Raw genomic sequence first — 22,500 nt, 5'->3', positions numbered from 1 at the left:
TGTTGTTGCCACACTGCCCAATGATTTGAGAGGCACCCCTACCTGTGGCAGTGGGTGGGGAGGTCCACTCTCACTGGGAACCCACTCTCATCTTGCCCCCACATCCTCTTTCAGGCTGACTAGGGAAGGAGGAATGAAAGGGCTGAGAGGTGTCCAAGCTCTTTGTAGAGGTAGATGAAGCAGGGGTCTTGTCTCGACTTTATTTGCAAGGTCTTCCTTGTGTAGATGTTATGGTAGTCTTGGTATGAGCTAAAGTTTTGAAACCCTGAAGGTGGCTGCTCAAAAGATGAGGGTAACTTGTGAATCTTCTCTCTTAATAGCCACCACCACTTCTGCCTTCCCTGGAGGTATGTATAAATGGTGGTAACTCCTGGGGGGTAGATGCGGTGGGGAGACTGGACTAATGCTCACCCTTGCTCAGCCAAGGACTCTATATAAACGTTGAAAGAGAAGGCCTTATGAAAGTCAGATCTTCCTCAGATGCTGTTTGGATTTTAGTTGTTTTATCTCTTTCTCATCTGGTGAAGCTGCAGTTGGTTTAAAAAACTGCAGAAGCAGCACTGGGAAAAGGGGGGGAGAGAATGTTCTGGAAGGACTCAACTTGGGGTCTATGCTAGAAGAAACATCCTTTTTAGGATTCCCCCTCCCCTTCCCATGATGCTACCATTGTGGATTAGGCCATTCAACACATTCACTGCGGGGGGAATCAAGAGAGCACTCTTTGCCCTGCAAGAAATACACACTGAGTGCAGAACTACTGCCAAAGGTGACATAAAATGACTACACGGTTGACCACGACCTTCACAATGACCTTGGTCCTGTCTGCTGTTGAGATAAAGAACCAACAAGCACTAAAGCCCCCCAAAAAAACTAATACTTCTAGGCACAAAACAACATCGGTAACATACGCCAGCACTGTGAAGGTATAATTCATGAAAGGACAAAAAATCACACAAAAGAATAGCCAGCACTTGGAGAAAATACAGAATGTGAGAAACAAGTTGGAACTATATCATGGCCAGAAGAACAATGGGTACAGTCAGTTGAGTGATAATGTAAATCCCCTCTCCCCCATCTCCACCTTGCTACCACCCTTGTTTGGTCAGTAAGTGGCTGGTCCAGCGCATGCGCAGGAATGATACTCCATACATGAAAGGCGTAGTGTTTGTATCCCCATAGGAACAATTACTACTTCCCACTCTTATTCTAAAATATTCAAGAAACTAATGAAAACCTACAGTACATGAAATAGGGCTATGAGGGAGAAAAGATTAAAAACATTATGCAAAAATTGATAAACTGTAGTACCCTTACTATTCAGTCATCAAAATATAAAAAGTGGAGGCACTATTTTAATAAATTTAAAATTCAAGAGTGTCTCTTTCCAGATTCTTGTGTGTAAAGTGTAGTACTGATGGCAAATATGGGAGACATTTGAAGAGTGATGCTTCTGGGTCTCTTTCTGGTAAAGCTCTTCACACATTTTTAAAATAAATGAAATGTTCAATCTTGAGACACAAAGGGATAAACATCAACATCACTGAACAATTCTGATATCTAGGACAATATAGATTTAGGTAAAAACTCTGACCTTTCATGTAGTGAAAAAGACAGCTTGTGTATAGGTCCTGAATCATGCCAATTCAAATAAAAATTTATGTATTTTGTAAATCTGACTGTTTATGTTAAAAAATGCAAAAGCACTACATTTTCAAGTAACCAAAGATATAAAAAGTAGAATAACCAGTTAAGAATAAAACATTTTTCCATTACATACAAATTCTTCCAACATAATTTGTCATGTTATCTTCTAGATATCAGTAGTGTTCCGGGATACAGCACTATCCTGAAGTGTTAGCAAAAGAAACCATTTCCAAAAGCATTCCACCAACATTTATACACACAAATTCTTTCAACACTTCTGAGTTATGATCTGAGTTATGAAAAAAGGAGATTAACTGCCCTAAGCTTGACATTCGGTGTGTGGCACTAATGATTTCAAGTACTAAATGCAGTCAAGAATTTTATGGCAAAATTCTACAAGGTACTAGACCCACAAAATGTTATGTTTATGACTACTGAAATTCATAGATCTGGGAGGTCTTGATGTCAAGATGCTTTTGTTTATGTACTTTACAATAGAAAAAAAGAGAATTCATCTCAGCATGATTTTATTCTTACAAATGAAAATTATTTATAAGTATTTAATATGCTCAATCTTATTTACAAAGCTTTGACAATCAGCAAACTTTCTCAATTATACAAAAGATGTCAAATTACAACAATACGAATGGGTTTAAGCATTTTCCATTAGAAATTGGATAAAAGGACTATATAAAAAACTTCAGTTAACTAGCATACACAGGGGAAGTATTAATGTATATGAGATTTTTCACAAATTAAGATGGATACTTGACTAACACTTTTTACAAGAGCCAATTTACTCTTCACGCTTGAACGTAAATAACTTATCAATGATAAACTATTTTGTGTCTATGTGATATCAGTTTCCAGAATGTATATACAGGCAGTCCCCGGGTTACGGCTGTCTCAGTTTACTGCATTCTGACTTTACAGCACTTGGCTCACAGTGCTGATTTTTCGGAGCCATTACCCAGTTTATGGTGCTGTAACCTGGGTTTATGGCGCTTTCAGCACCGTAACGGCGCTGCAAATGCTATTTATTTAATTACGATGTTTTGGTTTACTGTGATTTTTGGCTCACGGCACGCTGCCGGGAACGGAATCCCCGCCGTAAACAGGGGACTGCCTGTAAATGTTTATGACTAGTGGTGGCTAAAGAAGAATGTATCAGATAAAGACAAATTATTAAGACATACCCAAAATTTCCAATATTCTTTTAAATAACACAAATACAAAAAGAAAAGTTGACATAACTCCAAGGAAAAATATGGGTGGCTTAAGTCAATTGAGATCCACCACTGTATCATGGCTGACTTACTGATTGCCATGGGTTCTGAGGGAACCTGTGAGTGACAAAGCTCTCATCTTCTGCAACATGTCCTGCATCTGTTCCACAGACACCCTCAAGTTACCTGCAACATACATGACACATAAAGGAGCAGTTTTCAGTCTAGTGTCAAAATAGGAAGGTGAGAGTATATAACATGCCTTAAAGGAACACTAATTCACAGTGGAGAGGAAAAAATTAAGAGGATTATCAAAATCATTCCTGTCCTAACAAAAGTGTATACTGTATACAGCATACAGTAAGCACACAAATGAGCATAATTTTGTAGTAACAAAACTGAGCTAAATGCAAAAGCAAACTTAGTTGAGATAAATCATTATTCAAGCATGAGATAACAAAATATTATAAATTATTTAGGATATAAGCTATAATAATAAATCCCAAAGATAAAACCAAAAGGTACAAAGTAGGCTTCTCCCAATCATTATGCATTATAGGTAAGCATCCAAAACTGCAGGCAAAAGTGAAGAAAAGGTGACAGTAGTGTATGTGCCTGCATCAGTCAGGGGAAGCAATAGACATCCTCTTTCTCCTTACATAAAAAAATGACCATTATAGTACTTTAAACCATATTACATTTTCACTTTACCATGTCTGTTTTTGTTAGGACACAAGGAATGTTTACAAATTTTGAGAAACAGGATAAATAATATACTGTAGTTCTTGATCAAATTTTAGCATGAAAATGATGAATTATGAAAAGTGGCTTATTTATGTCCCTGCTTTTAACAATAAACATAAGACTTAAAATACAAAGGTTTTTTAAATTGTTATCCACATTCTCACTAAAAAGAGAGTAACATTTACTGTTGCATTCATACACTTTAATGAAAAGTTTTCAAGTAATTCTTGCACACTAACAACCTGCACTCAAATTCCCTGTCAATAATAGCCATTTTTACTGGCAATTTTAATAACTATAAACTTACTGAAATTTCAATTCTGAACTTTGCTACTTCGATTCATAACATTTATACTGAAAAAATCACTTACTTGTGAAAATCTTCCGGTTTCTTAAACTAAATCTGGGAACGTGATACAGAATGCCTGTATCTGATAAACGGAAAAGATAAGGGCAGCCACAGGTGATATATGAGCACACTTTGGACTGCCAAAGGCAAAAAAATTTAAATTCAATTTAGCAAACTAGGGTTACACGTAATCTCACAAGAATAAGCACTATCAAAAGTATGGCAAAATGAAATGTGACATGCACAAGTTATCTACTAATGGTAATTTATCTAAATTCAGTACAGTAAGCCTGACTTCAGCATGCATAAAATACTTAGTTACAAAAGAAGAAAAGGGATTTATATGTCTAGATAGTACACTAAGACTGTAAATAATCTGTTCACTGATAACATGACCTAGAGATTAAATAGGTCATAAACAGTACAACTAACAATTTCATTGCTACACAACTGAGAATAAATACTCCAACTTCCATTCTAAAAGCTTCCACTGAAAAAAATAGTGATTTGAAACATACAAATTACATCACATGAGGAGTGTGAAAAGTTTTAAGAATGGAAAATCTTATTTATATACTGTACTGTATTCTCAGCCAAGGTTTCGATAACTAAATCAGCAAAGTCTTCACAGGGAAAGTCTTATTAAATATTTAAGGGATTTTCACTTAAAAATAAAATATATTCTTGCAGAATACAAAAAAAAACTTAATATACAGGTATAATCTTTGTGCTTCATTGTTCTAAGAATGGATATACCTTTATTAAAAACAGGAAAGTCAAGATCATGCATTAAATCATAGCTTACTTGAGGCGATGGGTCCCAGTTTCTTGGCTACCATAAATAGAACTTCTGGACACCAGAAATGAGGTATTCTTGGATATACTTTGCCTGTATCTGATGGCAAATGGAAACCTAATGTGCCAAGCAATTGGCGAAACTTTGCAATATTGAAGACTTCCTCTTGTTCAACAGTCCATGGAATCAGTGGAATGGACTGATTGGATACTGCAATAAATAAATTTAGAGATGCAACTTTTGGAACTTTTACATAAAAAACATGCTCTCTAGACCTTAAAAATAGTTTTATTTCCTTTCTGCCCTTTATGTTACAGCACCTATCTACTTACAATTACACCTTCAGAATTAAAACTTCTGTTGTGATTGAGATATATGCATAAAACACTCCATTCTAAATTTAGATATTTCCTTTCAAAACATTTTACAGGGGACCCCAACCAAAACTGACAAATTTTAAAATCTTTTGTATTTTTCATAACTAACAAACCTGCAGTCTTAACATATGGAAAAAATTCTCTAGTGCCAGCTGGAGTCCAGGAAATTGGTGGCATCGGGAGGTTGACAAGATGGCAGTAGGTAGGAGGAGGAGCCGACCTCCTACAACCCATCTCTGAAGGGTAGCATCAGTTTTCTCTGACCCCAGTAAAATATGAGGGGTTGGTTTGAGGTGGGCAGTATGTGTTAAGACTGCAGGTTTGTTAGTTATGAAAAATATAAATTGATTTAAAATTTGACATTTGTTCATACACAGTAAAAACCTGTGGTCTTAATATAAGGAAGACTTCGTCTTGGTGGGAGGATACAGAAAGCTCACCTTGTCTCACTTCCCAGCCAAAGATGGGTATAGGAAGGAGTCGTAAGCCTCTGAGCTGTAAAGTTGGGATTACTTGTCAGCCAGACATCCGAGTTAAGAGACAAAATGGAACTCCTGTTACATTGTGTCTTATGTAGAGATAAAAGAACTAACTGTCGGAGACAACAAAACTGTGCTAGCCACCAGCCTTGTTTCTCATAATTTCCTCTCTCCCCCTTGTAAGAGAGAGGAAGGGACTTGCTTCCAAAGTAGTTTATACTGTGTATGAACAATCAGGTAAAACTAATGGAAAGGAACGCAACACTCACCTGTATCTGACCAGTTCCAGCGCATGATGGATTAAATTTCTCTCCACTGCCTGCCAGTAGAGAAGAAAATTGAGAAGACCAGTCAAACCATTCATTCTGACTTTCAAAACCAGTCATCTTAGATACAAATTGTCCCACTAGGGGCACTGGGTGAGCTACATGACTTGTTGAGCAGCCACCACCGGACCCAAGGAAAAAGTGTTCAAGGACTTGTGAGCAACGTCCCACAGACAGAAAGATGTGAAGGTGGTTGGGCATAGCCATATACCAGCCTTTAAGATCCTTTGAACTGACAGGCTCTTTTTGAACACGATGAAAGGTCCTAGTCCCCTGACATCATGTGCTTTACATGCACTGGAGCTTCTGGATTTGAAGTAGAGTAGGCTTGTCTATTACTTCTTGAAGCCAAAAGGAGACAGTATTCTTGAACTTCTTTCTTGATCCAGCCTGTACAACCCAGTCTAAGGTGTAGAGTCCTTTTCAGAGAGTCATTACCAACAAAATCTGTAAGAGAGGGGATGAAGAATGCCTCAAGTCTGTCATCCTGAACTGAGGGATTTTGGGTCTTAGCCATGAAATCTGGGACAAATTCGAAGGCTATTGACCCCCAACCTCTCGTGCTTAACATTAAAGGATAGACCATGTAGTTCGCTTACTCTCTTGGAAGATGCTAAGGCAAAAAGGAAAACCGTCTTGAGAGTTAAATTCCTATCTGAAGAGGCTCTTAAGGGTTCATATGGACAATGTGTCAAACTGCTGAGCACCAATGTTAGGTCCCAACTTCAAGGTTTAAGGTCTCTCGGCGAGCAAAACTGCTTGAAACTCTTGAGAAGCACAGAAATCTCCCATGAAGATAAATTCTTGTCTTTGAGATGTAGAACTAAGCCTAGGGCAGCTCTGTATCCCTTGATTGCTGATACTGAAAGAAGTTTCTCCCTACAAAGGAAAATGAAGAAATCTACTACTTGTTGAATAGTAGTTCTGACTGGAGAGAGACCCCGTTAACGACACCAATCACAGTAGACGGCCCACTTTCCCTGGTACTTGGCTGTAGAATGCTTCCTGAGGTAGCCTGACATCTCTGCTGCTGCTCTGCAAGAAAAGCCTCTCGCTTGCAAGAGATACTGGATAGTCTCCAGCTGTGAAGAGACAGGGACCCGACCAACTGGTGAAAGCTCTCGATGTGTGGTTGACACAGAAGGTTGTGCCAAGGAGGAATCTCTCTTGGTGTTTCTGAGTGTGGCCACAAGGGAGCTACAAGGGTCATTCTGTGGTTCTGGGAAATCATCACTCTGTTGATGACTTGACTGATGAGAAAAAGGGAGGAAAGGAATAAACGTCCAGATTGTCCCAGGGATTTTGAAGGGTGTCCTCCACCACTGCCCAGTGATCTGTAACGATCAAACAAAAAACCTCTAGTTTTCTGTTGTGTCTCATTGTGAACAGTCTATTGATGGCCTTCCCCACAAAAGAAAAAGCTTTTCCACCACCTCTTGATGGAGCGACCACTCGTTCCCAGAACCTGACCCCTGTCAACTTAGCTTGTCCACTACCAAATTCTTCTTACCTGGGATGTATCTGGCTGAAAGAGCTACAGGTACTGAGTGAGAAACCACCCACTGGTGCAGCTGTACTGTCAAGTCTTAAAGATGATGTGACACTAGCCCCCATTTGTTGACATAAGCTACCACTGTAGTGTTGTCAGACATTAGTATCACACAGTGTCTTGTCACCCTTTCTTGAAATTCCTGAAGTGCTAGAAGGCTGCTCTCAACTCCAGATTGTTGATATGGAGTTGCTTGTCTTGGTGATCCTGCACTCCTGATGTTAGTAGGTCTTCCAAGTGTGCTCCCCAGCCCTCATGTGAGGCATCTGAGAACAGGAGAATCTCTGAGGGAGGAGAGTCTTCTCTCACTTCTGATAATGGAACTTGAAACAATGGAGGATCCTTTGCCGGGGGGCCAAAACTCCTTCAGTCTCCATTGGAGAGACTGAATGTGTATTCAACCGAGAGGAACTAACTTCTCTACAGACGAAAGGAATCCTAGAATGACCTGCCACTGACGAGCAGGTTGCTTCTTCTTGGAAAGGAATAGATGGGCATGGTTCCTGAACTTCTCTATTCGTTGCTCTGAAGGAAATACTCTTGCTACTGTCTTGTCTATCACCATCCCTAGGTAGAGTATTCTTTGACTTGGAGAGAAGTTTGAATTTTCCAAATTCATCACAATGTCTAAGCCATGACAAAATTGAAGAAGTTTCTCCCTGTGTTGTGTCAACTTTACCCAAGAATCCACTAGAACCAGCCAGTCGTCGAGGTATCTTAGGATCCAAATTCCTTGAGTGTGCCATGTCAAGACCATTGTGAAGACTGGTGATGACTTGTGGGGCGGTTGAGAGACCGAAGCATAGGACCTTGAACTGATAAACTATCTCTCCCAAGACTGAAGCAAAGATACTTCCAGGAAGATTGATGAATTGGAATTTGGAAATGAGGATCCTTCAAGTCTATCGTTAGCATGAACTCATTCTTCCTGATGGCTTGGAGTGTTCGAGGAGTTTCCATTCTGAACTGTGTCTTTCTGATGAATAGGTTGAGGGTCAACAAGTCTATAACCGGTCTCCAATAGCCTGTGTTCTTAGGAACTAGAAAGATACGGCTGTAAAATCCTGAAGAGTTGCCCTTCACTATCTCCATGGCTCCTTTTTTCATAATTTTCTTCACCTTTCTTTGAAGAGCCAGATGTTTCGCCGACTCTAGAGAGTAAGTTGATTGGTAACATGGACACTCGGAGAAGGGGGGGGGGGGAAGAAACTCGAAGGGGAGTAGATATCCCACCCGAAGAACATCTACTGCCCAGGTCTGCGCCCGAACTGCAGCTAAGTAGCCCACAGATTACAACTAGTGGGGAGGGAACTCTCCCTTCTGTCTTCCTCCTCTGGCTCTACCTCTGCCTCCTCTCCCAGGCCTGGAAGAGCAGGGCTGAAAGGGACGCTGCTGAGAAGTTTTCTTGGAAGTGGAAGGAGAAGGTTGACGAGCCCTAAGTTGAGATGTTGTAACTTGAGTCTTCTTAGGTGCAACGTAGGAGGAAGTGTGTGGTTTTGATTTGGATGTACTAGCCAATGAGAAAACAGATGATTTGGTGACAGCTTGATGAACCAACCTGTTATTATCAGCTCTACATCTATCTACTGTGAGGTCTAGCTGGTCTTTTGGAAACAGAGATATAGAAGATAAAATATCCCCGTTTCTTAAGGCTAACACTGAATTGGTACTGATGAATTTAAAAAATTTGGAGAGGGCAGAGTCTCTTCTTTTAAGCAGCCAGTTGGCCCACATATTAGCCACTAGATGGGACGGGTACATGATTTTACCCCCAGATTGTAATAACCTAAGGAAGGCTGTGCCATCTGAAGATTTGGCCAGGGATGTGGAGGCGATCTTTGCCACTGCTGTTGACCAAAGGTCTAACCAAGAAACAGACTGAAAGGCTGATGAAGCAGTTGCTTTCAGTGTTGCTGATTCTTGAAACGTAAAGGAGGTACCCTTTGCCCTGACTTGGTCCAAAGATATCCCTGTTCCTAATTGAACTAGGTCTGGGTCGACTTGTCTTTGCTATAACACATCCACTGCAGTGACATAAAAACGTTCATGCTGAGGCAGAGGTGGAGGCAGTAATTTGAATGATCTATTGGATCGTAAGGAGTTATCCCAGCCTGATGTAAGGGAATTCACTTGCTTAAGAATTTCTCTGCCTAGTTTGGAGCATGGCAATCCTAGGGGTGTCTTTGCTGCCTTCTTAAGACCTAGGAATGCTTCAATACCTGAAGAAAAATCTGCAGTATTTGCTACAGGCTCTTGAGTCAGGTCATTGCAACCACAAATCGAATCGAACACCTCAGCATAGGAAGACAAGAACTCTTGATGGTCTGCGTCCTCTAATTCCTGACCTCTGGAGTCACGATCTGGTCAATCGCATAATTCAGGTACACATAGAACATCTTGATTTATAACCTGAGCATAGGCTCTTTCAGGGCCTAAGACACTCTTGGGAGCCTGTAAATCTTCAGAGCCACAGTAGTCGGATCTTGATTTCTGTCATGCCTTTGGGAGTGGGAACAAGAATTCTCATGAAATGGCGAACGTCTTGACATGTTATGATACCGTGAAGAACTCCTGTGACATTAAGACAGGACTCGTGTGAACGAGAACGTGTATCTCTGTCATAGATGTTTGCATGGGAACGCTGCTCGAAAGAGGATGTAGGACATGATTTCTTATTAGGTCATGCAGATTGGGGTAACATGCAATGGACACGTCCGTGCAAACTGGAGCGTGAGTTACAATCACCTACGTGTGAGCGACTCTTACATGTCGCGCGATCGCGTCAGTGTGAACGAGAGCATGAATCAGGATCCCACACACAAGAGTGAGAATGCTGAACACGGAACCTCCCAGGAGAACGTGATTAGGAATGATGAATTGGAGATGTACGAGGGAAGTCGTATGATCTTCCTAGACTATCAGTACGTGAGACTTGTACAAATGTTGATGGAGACCTCCGAGGAGAGGGATATAGTGGTTTAGATTTCTTGATGTAGGCCTTGGCATCTTTTCTACAGACTTGTGGAACACTTGAACTTGGCAGGACCTGAAGAGTTGACAGTTCTAATGTCACCTACTGGTCAGGGAGCAATGGAAACAGTCAAAGGAACACGTATGTTCCTTGACAGAAGAACGGGTCTGGGAGTCATCAAGGGTAGAAGCACAAACTGGTTTAGCATATATGCGCTTAGACGAGCGAAAAACAGCCACAGGAGAAGAAGAACAAGAACCTGAGGAAGATTCTTGAATCTTCTTACATGGAGAAGCTCCAAAGTCCCTTTTTCCCCAATGTCCGATGGGAACTGATGGAGCAGAAGATGAAGATGATGAGGAGGTTGATGAAGATGACAAAGAGGAAGATCTACGATGTCTCTTCTTGGATTCTTTAGCCCCCCATTTGACCAAACATCTTCATGAAGATACCTTCAACCCTATCACAAACTCATTGGACAAGGGAGTCAGGAGCAGTTGGTGCAGCCGATGGTAAGGACACAGATGATGTCACAGGGTGGGAAGCAGCAAGTGTTGTAGACAGCTGAGAGGAGGCTAACGAGACAGAAGCTGTAGGAAAAGTGAGATGAGATGATGTCACTGAGACAGTAGACTGGGAAACTATCATGGTGGACGGAACTGGATTGCGGGTGGATAAACAATGGGACAAGAGGACGGAAAGGGTTGGGAGGCCTAAGGAGTACCAACACTCTGACATCTGCACATCACCACCAGAAAACACAGTACAAGGGAGAGAAGCTTCTACCCTCCAGGGGGGTGTGTGTATTTAAACCTCCCCCCAGCGAGAGAAGGGGCATCCACACCAATTACAAGATCTCCACCCTCAATCAAATCTTCCAACGCCAAAGCATTAGAAGAATGAGAGGGAGTAAAATCTTCAAGGGAAGAAGCAGCAGCGTGAGAAGATTTTGGTAAGGAAGAGGTAGGACAAGAAGAAAAGACGTGGATGTCACCATAGAGGTGAGGGAACCTTCCCAAGATGGCGGTGCAGACTTCCTTCTATATCTCCTCTTCTTATCAAAACTCTTCCATTGCTCAGGAGGCCAATCAACACATTCAGGGCAAGGGCTACTCATGCTGCAGACATTAGATCTAAATCTAGGACAAGTATAATGAGGGTCTTTCGTTAAAGAAGGCTGGAATCGGGAACAAGGGTCGTTGTCAACATCACAGCATTTTCTCTGGAGTTTAATGGGTTTTGGAAGGTTGTGGGATTGCCTACTCAGTTAGGAGTAGGCAAAAGCACAAAATCACACTAATCCCACAAAAAACAAAAGGGATTAGCAAAATCCAATGGCAAATGCAGGTAGGAAGTGGCAAAAGAACCAGCTTTTAGGAGAGGGCAAAAAACACTATTTTAGGAGGCGGTCAGAGAAAAACTGATGCTACCCTTCTCAGAGGGGTCCTAACTACCGCCATCTTGTCCATCTCCTCATGCCACCAATTTCCTTGTAACTTTTTTTAACCGGACTCTAGCTGGCACTAGAGAATTTTTTCCTTATGTTAAGACCAAAGGTTTGTTCTGTGTATGAACAATTAAACACTGCATTTCTATACAAAGCAATAAAAGTATACAGTATATAAGATACTAATTGTCTAATCCTCAGTGTACACAAAGTATCCAAAAATAAACAACAAACTAGTAAATGAGTGAAAAATTAGACTAGTGTACTATATTACTGTATATGATATAAATTTCTCCTGAGGAACGCACTCTCCATTCAATACCTAAAGTTTAATCTCAAAAAGCAGTCTTGAATAAATGTATTAAAACAAGACATTCAAATCTGGAAAGTATATTCTCTATAGTTTTCAGTAACCATTCAAAACAACAAATTTCAAGGCTTCATGAAATACATGACAAGCATAACAGACTGTACAGTATGCACTTGCCAAAATTTATGAGGGACTATATGCTGAGATGTCACACGAGTGTTGAAAATAGTGTCCCTTGTAACCTATGGTATTTGGCGGATAATTAGCTAGTTAAATGTGAGGTATCAGTTACATATAAACAGGTACAGTATCTGGAAAACATCTTATACCACTGATATAAAAAGCAACAGTCAAGAGACCCAGAATAGAGAGCAAGGTCTGGCAAGAGATGTTATCCAGCATCTTGGAAATAATGACTACAGTTATAATGCCATAGCAACCACAAAATTGACAATATCCATCAACACTGTTTCCTATAATTAACTCCCTTGTGGTTCTTTGGATTTCAAGTGAATGACCAGTTGCAACCTGTTACATTTTAATTTGTTATATATAAGTTACTGAAGAATGGGTGAACATTACATTAAAAACAATATGCACAGGGACCTGAACTGAACTTTGATGACAAGGGACACGGTGGTTGTTCCCCTCAAAAACTAGTTGATCCTCAAACCAAGTACATTATCTCAAACATTATTTTAGAAGATTCTGACCACTGAGCTTCACTGGAGAATGAAATTTAAATGTGTTACAAATAAATCTCCTGGAGGAAGGAAATAAAGTACCTAACTAACCAGCATCAAGAATGTTACAAGTACAGTATTCCATGAAACCCAAAAACTGCTTTATAGACATCTTGCACAAGGTATAAATAAAAAAGAAATACCAGCAGAGATTAGTCTGCTAGAGTCATTCACTTTTGTTTTACTAAAGGATATTACATCTTAAATTAAAGTTTAACTTTTCTACCCAAGAGGTGTAGTTGAAATGTCCACAAAGTTGTCAGAGAAAGAAATAACATCCATGAATAATATGGTGATTATACCCAATTGACTGGTACCTCTCATAATCCTTACCAAAAAGGAAGGCTTCACCCGAGGTACGGATCAAGTGCCCTTTCTAACAGCTTCCTTTAAAGAGATTTTTTCCTACACCCACTGTTGTAGTAATGGGTAGATGTAGATATTCAAAGTCTACCAGTACATCATTCCTTTCCTAAAAAATGTTTTAACTCTCCCATAACTTCCTGGATTTTGTCTAAAGAAATATTTCTGTCATGAAAGGGTTTCTGCTGCAATTATTTTTCAGGTTCAGGACATTGTTAAAAATTATAATTAGCCCTCCTTCTTTGCGAACATACTCTTAAACATTGTTAATTCATTTTAAACTTCACATGGAATTACAAGGAAAGTGTGGTCTCTGATTCTGACAAAATGCAATACTGTAACAGTCAGTGTTAATGACAGCATAGGTTGCCTTTGATGGGATCCCTTCATAAGAATCTTAATGATAATGCTTCTATGCAGTTAACCTCAAGTTCTGTATTTAAAAGAAAACTTAAAATGTAAGTTGCAGAGAATACAGTTAACTGAGAAAAATATACCAGAATCCTAATACAAAAAGCCTTCAAGATTTGCCATGTCATATTATCTAAGTTTTCAGCTGCCATTTTAGCTATACAACTATCATCCAGTTAGTCTTATAAGAATCATTTTTTAATAGGTGAGATCTCTTCTTTTTGTACTTCCCTTTACCCCCTCGTACTTCTTCCTAATGAACACCATATTCTTTGGAAGCTTGAATTTCAAGTCAATGGCCTCTGTGGGCTTGTTCCAAATAAGTTTCATCTTCTGAATATATAATAATATGCAGTAATCAATTGTTAGAATACTTTTGAACATTTGTTTAAGCAGCTCCAACACTAAAAACCTAGTGTCTAGTGAAGCACAATCTTTCTTAATTCTTCATCATCATCATTTTTATGCCACATTTTGCCTTTACAGGGAGAGGCATGAAATGTGTTCTTTCATGCTTTTAATCTGATGTTGTGTAGCAACAAAACAGAAAAAATTTACAAAATTTCCATTTAATTTCTAATACTGTATCTGGAAGGCACTTTTGGCTTGAATTCCTTCCTGGTACAGGTCTTCATCTGCACCTTTTTTCCAGGATTGATATTTTTGTTGGCAGTCTTACTGGTCTTCATCTAGTAAAATTACTTCCATATCTGCTCCTTTCCTAGCTAACTGCTCTTCACCCCTTATCACATGCCCAGTTTATCTCATTGTTTCCCACTCTGAGATACCACTACCACATCTTTCAACAACTTCCTCATATGTAATGTGATCTTCCAAACCCCAGCCATGAATCCTGAGACATGTTGGAGCTACATCTTCAAAATCTTTAACATTTGTTTTGTGAACAAATATGCCTTTGCTAATACTCCTATTTTTTCTTGTTGCTCCCTAAATACATGCTTAACTAGCATTTGTGTCCCCATGGTAGTGAAATTGTTCTGCCACATTTAATGCCAATCCTTCCACCATAACATGATGTTTCATCTTTTCACTGATTGCTCTTTCTGCAAATTTCAAGCATTGTAATTTATATTAACCAAGTTCATCTCCCCAAATCTACCTCATCATTCACATGATCACTTTTCTGATGCACTTGTCTTTTGCTTCCTTCCAATACACCGTATACTTTGTTTCACTGTTTCATTCTTATTTTCTAAATATTTCCATAACATCTTTTCAAGGAAGGCAGTCACTTTAGTTACTTTGTAAACTTGGTTCAGTTTACTGTACTTCTTTTACCCTTCACTGTTGAGGCTGTAATGCTCTGGAACCCTCTTTTGATCTCTTTCTGCCAAAGAAAATAGCCACCAGAGATCTCAATTTTTTCAGCCACTTGATTACAGTAAGCTGATGTATCATGTTATTTAGTGAAGTGACTAACCTTGATGTTACAAAAATAAGATCTTAATTTTAAACATGAAAATTTTAGTGAATATGAGCGATCCATGATATCTTGCCTTTAATCCACATCATAGTGTAATGGTTTTGTTTTTCTTTAAGGCTGGTATTGGGTGAGAGAGTAGCCACCCCCCAGACCCAAATCTTATTTTGGTTTCAGTGTTAAAAATTGTTTTAGTAACATGTTCAAGGGCTACTTTGTTTAAGAGTCAAAGCCAAAACCTAACATGATGGAAGTGACTTCCATGATGTGATAAGGTATAAAACTTTTAAAAGGCTCTAATATCTCAATTATACCACAACTGACCATCGATTATTAGAGACTAATGCAGAATCAGATTGTTATCTGTTCACTTGACAAAATTAACAGAACTACCGTACTGCATTGCCATGATAATTTTGGAGTTTAAACAAGTTTTTCACTGATTAACTATTACAAAGACATGTAAATAATTGACCCTGGCTGTCCTTCATAATCATCAAGGAGTTCTCACTTATTAATTTAAACTTTTTTGACTTGACTTTCCTTCAAACTTCACAGGGCTCCTAGTTTCATAAGGTCCTGGAAACTTTTAAAGGCAGTTTAATATGATACTAAAAATTCTGACATGAGGAGAGTGTGTGTATGTAATGCCTGACTAACTGGACTGTCTCCTTGCTCCTATAACCATCACAGAGCACATTGTTTAGATCATGCATTTTAACAAAGACTTCACTGGATAAGGGACACTCACTGTGCTCTCAGATCTGAGGTTCTATGCCAGCTCATCTACAAGAAAAAACCCTTTTGTCCTAAAATCATTCCAGCCAACTTGCAAAAAACTTTGTGTTATAAAATCATTCCAAGATTTCTTAAACCTCATCTGATTAACCCACTTAAGACTTGCTCACCACTTTGGGAAATTCTACTAAGCCTGTTTCAGTGTCCTCTAATCAGATGGCAGTTAGTTCAAAGCAGTCATCTAGGGTTAAGTCTGGTATTAAAAAATGTATGACCTAGATTTTTTTTAATCTATTCCAAGACAAAAAAATTATAGAAGCATGGGTCCCATGAATGTAATTGTATTCTTTCAAATGTTGGTCAGGTGTGGGATACTGTACATTCTTTCAAATGTTGGACAGGTGTGGGAATACATTCTCTAAAATGTTGGACAGGTGTGAGGATGCATTGTATCACCTGAGGATCTCTTAATTTTTAGTGCAACATACTTAAGAGCATTCTTAATACATGGGGGTACAATTTATCATCTGGAGGATTTCTTAATTTTGCATGCAATATACCAAAGAGGAGTTCTTAAAACATGAGCATCTCCCTTTCTTCCTTTTGGTCCGAATGTTGCACCATCTCTACTTCACAAAGCCTTTATTTACCCTTCTCTCTTGAGCAAAATGCTTGTTATATTTTAAACTATGGGCCACAACAGTGGTTCGCTATTTCCTTGAACTCCAATCTTGTCTCTTAAATTACTGCTCTTTTTCCAGAAGCTATTTGACTGAGTGCCACTAATTACACCCTTAGTCCTGAAAAGTAGTAGATGTTTGGCAAAATATATCTATTAGCTTATGAGGATACCAAAATTTCTATGTTACATCTATTCCTTATGTATACTTTAATTAATCAGTCCTCATCCCATAATTGACAGGATCCCATCCATCTTATCTTATGAATATTTGCAGACTTGTATCAATGGTGAATTATTTTTTATTTTATTTACTCAGTCTTTATCCTTTCACTGACAGTTTTTAGATGCAGGATCCTGTCCATCTTATGAAAATCTGCAGACGTGTATATATGTTGCATTATCTTTATTTTGTTTAATCAGTCTCTATCACACAACTGACAGCTTTTAGGTGCAGGATCCTGTCCATCCTATCTTATGCCAATTTATTCACTTGAAGAATGAAGGGCACTGCAAGTCCCTTGGGTCCAAATTAAGTCAATATTAAGTGGACATCATCCACTGTTAAGGAATGCTGTGAGTGCCTAATGCAGGCTAAACCCAGGTAAACAGTCTCAGACTACTGTATTGCTTTTATTTCTACATTATGATATGTCTAGTGATAACTTCCAGATACTTATGTATTATCCAACATTTCATTCCAGGTTCTCACCAGGGAGTTAACTAATCCTTCATGCCATAAATTCTATTCCCTGGGACTTTACTTCCAATTTAGTATAAGGTAAGCCTCTGATATAATGTCTGAGAATTATACTTAAAAAATAATGATTATGATGTGGAAAACAATAAGAAATATGGCAATACAAGAAATTACTTACGCTTAAACATATAATTCTGAAAGAATATAAAAAGTTATAAACTTAGGATCTTATTGCATTTGTATAAAACAGCGAACAAAATGGGGAGCAATAAAAAGTGAAAGATTTTTCAATAATTAAAAAACATAATTGAACTTAAAACTGAGGTGCCAGCCCTGCACTTCATAAAACTCATGAAATGCATACAGTATATAGGTACAGTAAACTGTTGAATTCAATAAAAGCACAGTACCTTACTCAGCAACCAGTGCCTGAAAATATTACTTGTGTGATATTACAGGAGTCACCATGCATGATCAGTGGGTCTTTAATCTCTGAATCTGACTTCTCATCTTTGTTCATAATCTTTCAATAAAAAACTGCTTCTCATAAAGAAAAACTTCCACACTTTACAAGGATATTAATTTATTTATGACTTGTTTCATCATAGTGTCGTAAATGATACCTACAACAGTGATAATTACCACTGGTTAATAATCCCTTATCTGAAACCTTGGGGGCCAGCTGTGTTTCAGTTTTTGGATTTTTTCAGATTTCAGAACTGAATCTTGCTCCATATAAACACATTTTATTTCCAACAAAAACATTTTGTAAAACTATGAAAATACACAGCATCAAAAGAACTACAGTATAATTAACCTACACACACATGTACCATCTAATCTCATATGCGACCCTCGAAATTTTGTCACAAAAAAATGAGTTTCATCATAAATATTTATTGTGCAAGTTGCAATTTTGGCAGATTGCAAGAGGCTATGCTTAATGTACAAATTTCATTTCAATAGATTATACTAAGCTAGACTTCCTATGCCGGTCTCAGTTTTGGTAGATTCCACTGATAATGCAAATTACATTTAAGTAAGCTTTTTGACTAAGTACTGTAATAAGCTCAGACTCTAAAGTTCAGTACACTAAATGCAAATCATCGTACAGTCAACCAGGCTTACCAAGCTTGTGGCTTTAATAATTACCCTGTAATTAGTATGTAATTACTATTTCTTATAACTGAGAACAATTAAGTATTCATGCAAAAGAGATGTATAAATAACAGCAAGTACTAAAATAAAAAACCGAGTTGAGAAACAGCTCTCTGCCAACATTATTTGCTGTAACTGCTGTTGCAATGGTGACTTCCATTAGTAACAATAAAATATATTTTTATTCATCCTTCATGCAGTTGAGGTTTGAAGGTTTCAAGAAAGAACACCATTAAAATAATTTAAACCACAGATTATAGCTGCAGCTGAATAAAACAAATAATGTGCAGGTTGCAATGCATTTTGGAATAGGCACAAGTGATATCAGAAACTGCCAAAATCACACACCTTTACTTCCTTTGAAATGTACTGCTTTTACAAATGAAGTAAATTTGCATTTTTAAAACCCAGCTTTGGTAATCTACAAGAACAATGTATCTGAATTACTGGTGTGTTTCACCTAGCAACTACTGTAATGGCAATGAGGATGTTGATAGTACTCAATAAGCTGAAATTTTGATAATGTAAACATTGCCAGAATTCAAGTGGCCCACAAATGCAATGTTTATATCCTGTAATATAATAATAATACATGCAGTATACTATAATTAGTTACAGTATGCAAAACATGTTTTATTAAAATCATTATTATAAATATATGGTTTGACTTCTGTACATAGATACTTCCCTCCACAAAAATTTCTGTTTTTAGAATTATAAGTGAAATGGTAAACCTGTACTATAACAACAATTTCTATATAGGATTCAGTATTTTAAATGATTGTCATATTCCAAGACATAAGCACCTTCTACTAATTAAAACTAAGGGTACATATAAGAACAGACAATAAAAAATTATATACTTATTAAATGGGTGCTATGATTTGGTTGAAAAATAGCAAAGAGGAGGATGGTCTAGCAGAAAAATCTTATATAAAATAGCAAAGTGATTCAATCTTAAGTGGTAAATGAAAGTCCAACTTAATGAGGCTGGAGGTAAATGTTGCATGTCAAAGGAGGGGTACAATCATTGAAACATTACCACCCCTTATATTTTCTAACATTCATAAATAAAAGTTACCATTTTTAAAGTACTGTAATTGGATGGTCATTACAAAAATGAAAATTAAAGACTCTGGGTGTTATATCTGGAAAATATAAGATAATGTTGGTGTCCATCAAATACCAACTGAAAAGAAATAAAGAGAGAAAGGCCACTGGGAAGTTATGCACAGATGCCCTAGTGTTAATAGCAAAATCAGATGAAAAATCTCAGAAACTGTAATTGGATAACTAATAAAAGTGTAAAATTCAAGAGATGATTAAAGATCAATTAAAGCAAAACTTTACTGAAGGTGACCAAAATGAAAGCAACAAAAATAGCCCAGTGTGGAAAGTGGTCAGGAAGATGTGTAAAAGATTCAGGGGTGAATGTAATAACTTGTTTGGAATTTAACCAACGGGAAATACTCATAACTGAAATGTATATGGCATTGGTGATTTTTTTCCCAAAATGTATTAGAGAAGAAAGATGAAGAATGAGCTGCCATAAGAACAAACCATTAGCAAACAAAAAAAAAAAAAAACTACTGTATGCAGTAGGGACTTCATCACCTCAAAAGGGGAAACCAAATGCAAAAGTGTTGAGGGGAAACCAAATGCAAAAGTGTTAACGATGATGCTGATTATAGTTCCCACAACTATAGTAAAGAGAATGTGAACTTGTGATTCAACACTAAATGCACCATTCACCCCTTATACCTACTCATCCTAACTGTCACTACATTACTTAACCTTTAAGGGACAGGTTAAATATATATCAAGCACACCCCCAGAATGGAAAGAGGAAGATATGCATATGCACATGGCATTAGAAAAAAAAATTCTAAAAATTTTTCCCTACCTTCCACAGGAAGTTGGAAGTGACTACTTACAACCCTGAGTGGGGCCTCTTTTACATGACACTTGTAAAAATATGCTAATTTTACCAAGTTATACATGTTTTTTCTAATAATTTATTTTATTTTGTAAAATTATAATTACAGCTCACACAATAACATAACAGATAAGAACTAAAACCAGTAACAAATTCTGAGTATATTTGTTGTAAAATACTTACAAGATTTACTAAGATGGGGAGATGCAGTTACTTTTTTTTGTGAGATACATGTTTTTCTAATATTTTTTTGCACTTTTCTTTACAAAATTACAATTATACCTGACACACTATCATAAAAGATACGAACTAAAACCAACAGCAATCCCTGGGTATATTTATGAGCAAAATAAATAAAAAGATGTCATGGCATGGAGACGGACAACACATTCCCCCATCAAGTCTCAACGCATGCTGATCCCCCCATCCTGTGCTGCGCTACTCAGTTGCCATAATTCATTTATGGACCATTGAAGTGCTATGAACATCTTTCCCGCTAAATTCATCCAAATTGTATGGCGTGTAATATTAATACTCATATGAGTTAGCCCATCCATCACTCAAAACCTGTTATAGATGCTCATATGATAATGTCTGTCCATTAAGGGTTAAGTTCTACCACGAACAAATCTGCATTTATTAAATAAAGCTAAGATGCACAAATGTTAACACAGAATTGCAAGTACTGTATAGCTTATTTTCAACTGTTAATTTGCAGTGGGGCAACATTACTAAAAAAAACTTTCAGTTCTAATGACAAAACCTTTTTGAACTTATATTTATCTTTACATGGACATTAGCCGTCCAAATACTAGAAATGCACATGGCCTTTTTCTAGCAATGTGAATAACTTACCTTACAAGAATGACACCACAGTGACATTTAAAAAAACTCCATGTAATGGATACTTTGTGTTTAGTTTTCAAGTTTCAATGCTAATATAGCATCGTTATCGCTTAAAAAAAATTATTTCTGGGGTCCCCTACAGCATTTAAAAATATGATTATCTGATTCTCTCAACTCAAATGAGATTTACTTGCAACCATCTATTTAAGTTGCCTAACAGTATACGATTATAATACATCAACATAAAATAATAAATCAAATTTTCTTCCACTGATGCTGTTGATTCCACATCAGATATGAGTAGGGAATCGATGTGCATACACAGGATTTTCCCATCGCAATATCCTCTGTTGTTCTCTTTATGTCCGGGCATGCTTGGCTGATAATCTATATACTCATATCTGAAAAGGAATAATTCAAGTACTCACAAGAAAAGTGGAAAGCCACAGGCTCAGGTTTTGGGATGTCTGGTCCGACGATCTTCAGTTTAGAATAGCATGCCTCCAGAAGCTGGAGCTGAAGGTACTGTATATGATTACTGTACCCTTCCTCCTTCAACTTATCTAAGGATTACAAAAATACATATAAATTACCAATATCCTTTCAAAATCATTACCATTCATTCTGGAGCTAAAGACATAGCTTACCTCTTGCTGTGCTAACTATCACCAAATTTAGCCTTGTTCCTGTGATACTACCTGTGCCATAATCTCGCAAAACTCAGTTCCATAGTTGAAAGGCATACACCACAATATCATAGGCAAATCATTCCCCAATGTGTAAATGTCATCTCAGTGTGAGTAATTTGAGTACTAGTCAACCTTGAAGCTTTAGAAGACTCATGAACTAGGTGTGTAACAGTAAATAACTAGCTAAATGGTTTCTTTTCAGCAAGCTTTCAAAACAATTGTTGCTTAATTTTCACTGAAACTAGTCATCCAAATATAATTTTAAAAGAGTAACACTAAACCAACAGCACATGGAATCACTAGGAAACAGCAATCAACAACAATCAAAAAAGTTTCTAAAGCTTTTAAATTGATTTCCATGAAGATAGAATTTATATGTGCAGTTTTGTTCTGAAGGCTTGGCACAGAGGTCTCAATCTTAAGATACTTCCAAAAAAAATAGGTATTATATTTGGTTGTAACAATTGCATAACATCTAAAAAATACACAATATAAAATATAAATATCCATATAAACCTATTTGTTTATTAACTAAATGTCTAAATACATCATTTGACATTATACAGTACAGGTGTATA

The 22,500-nt window shown here is 37.6% G+C and overlaps 1 protein-coding gene across 30 annotated transcripts in view; it reads right to left on the bottom strand.

Moving 5' to 3' along the window:
- The window catches only part of tim (timeless), a 510,805-nt gene that overhangs the window by 28,542 nt on the left and 459,763 nt on the right, over positions 1-22,500 (bottom strand). For 26 of the 30 annotated variants that reach the window (XM_067091829.1, XM_067091841.1, XM_067091825.1 and 23 more), the window contains 3 exons: positions 21,662-21,796; positions 4,769-4,969; positions 2,963-3,056 (listed from right to left, as the gene is read on the bottom strand). In XM_067091829.1, the coding sequence (XP_066947930.1) occupies positions 2,963-3,056; positions 4,769-4,969; positions 21,662-21,796 (430 nt within the window). The remainder of the gene's footprint in view (positions 1-2,962; positions 3,057-4,768; positions 4,970-21,661; positions 21,797-22,500) is intronic. The other 4 variants (XR_010850869.1, XR_010850868.1, XR_010850866.1 and 1 more) reach the window with 1 other exon arrangement.

This window comes from Macrobrachium rosenbergii, chromosome 48 (assembly GCF_040412425.1).
Source record: "Macrobrachium rosenbergii isolate ZJJX-2024 chromosome 48, ASM4041242v1, whole genome shotgun sequence".
NCBI classification, from domain to species: domain Eukaryota; kingdom Metazoa; phylum Arthropoda; class Malacostraca; order Decapoda; family Palaemonidae; genus Macrobrachium; species Macrobrachium rosenbergii.
This window is presented reverse-complemented; position numbering and strand designations above follow the sequence as displayed.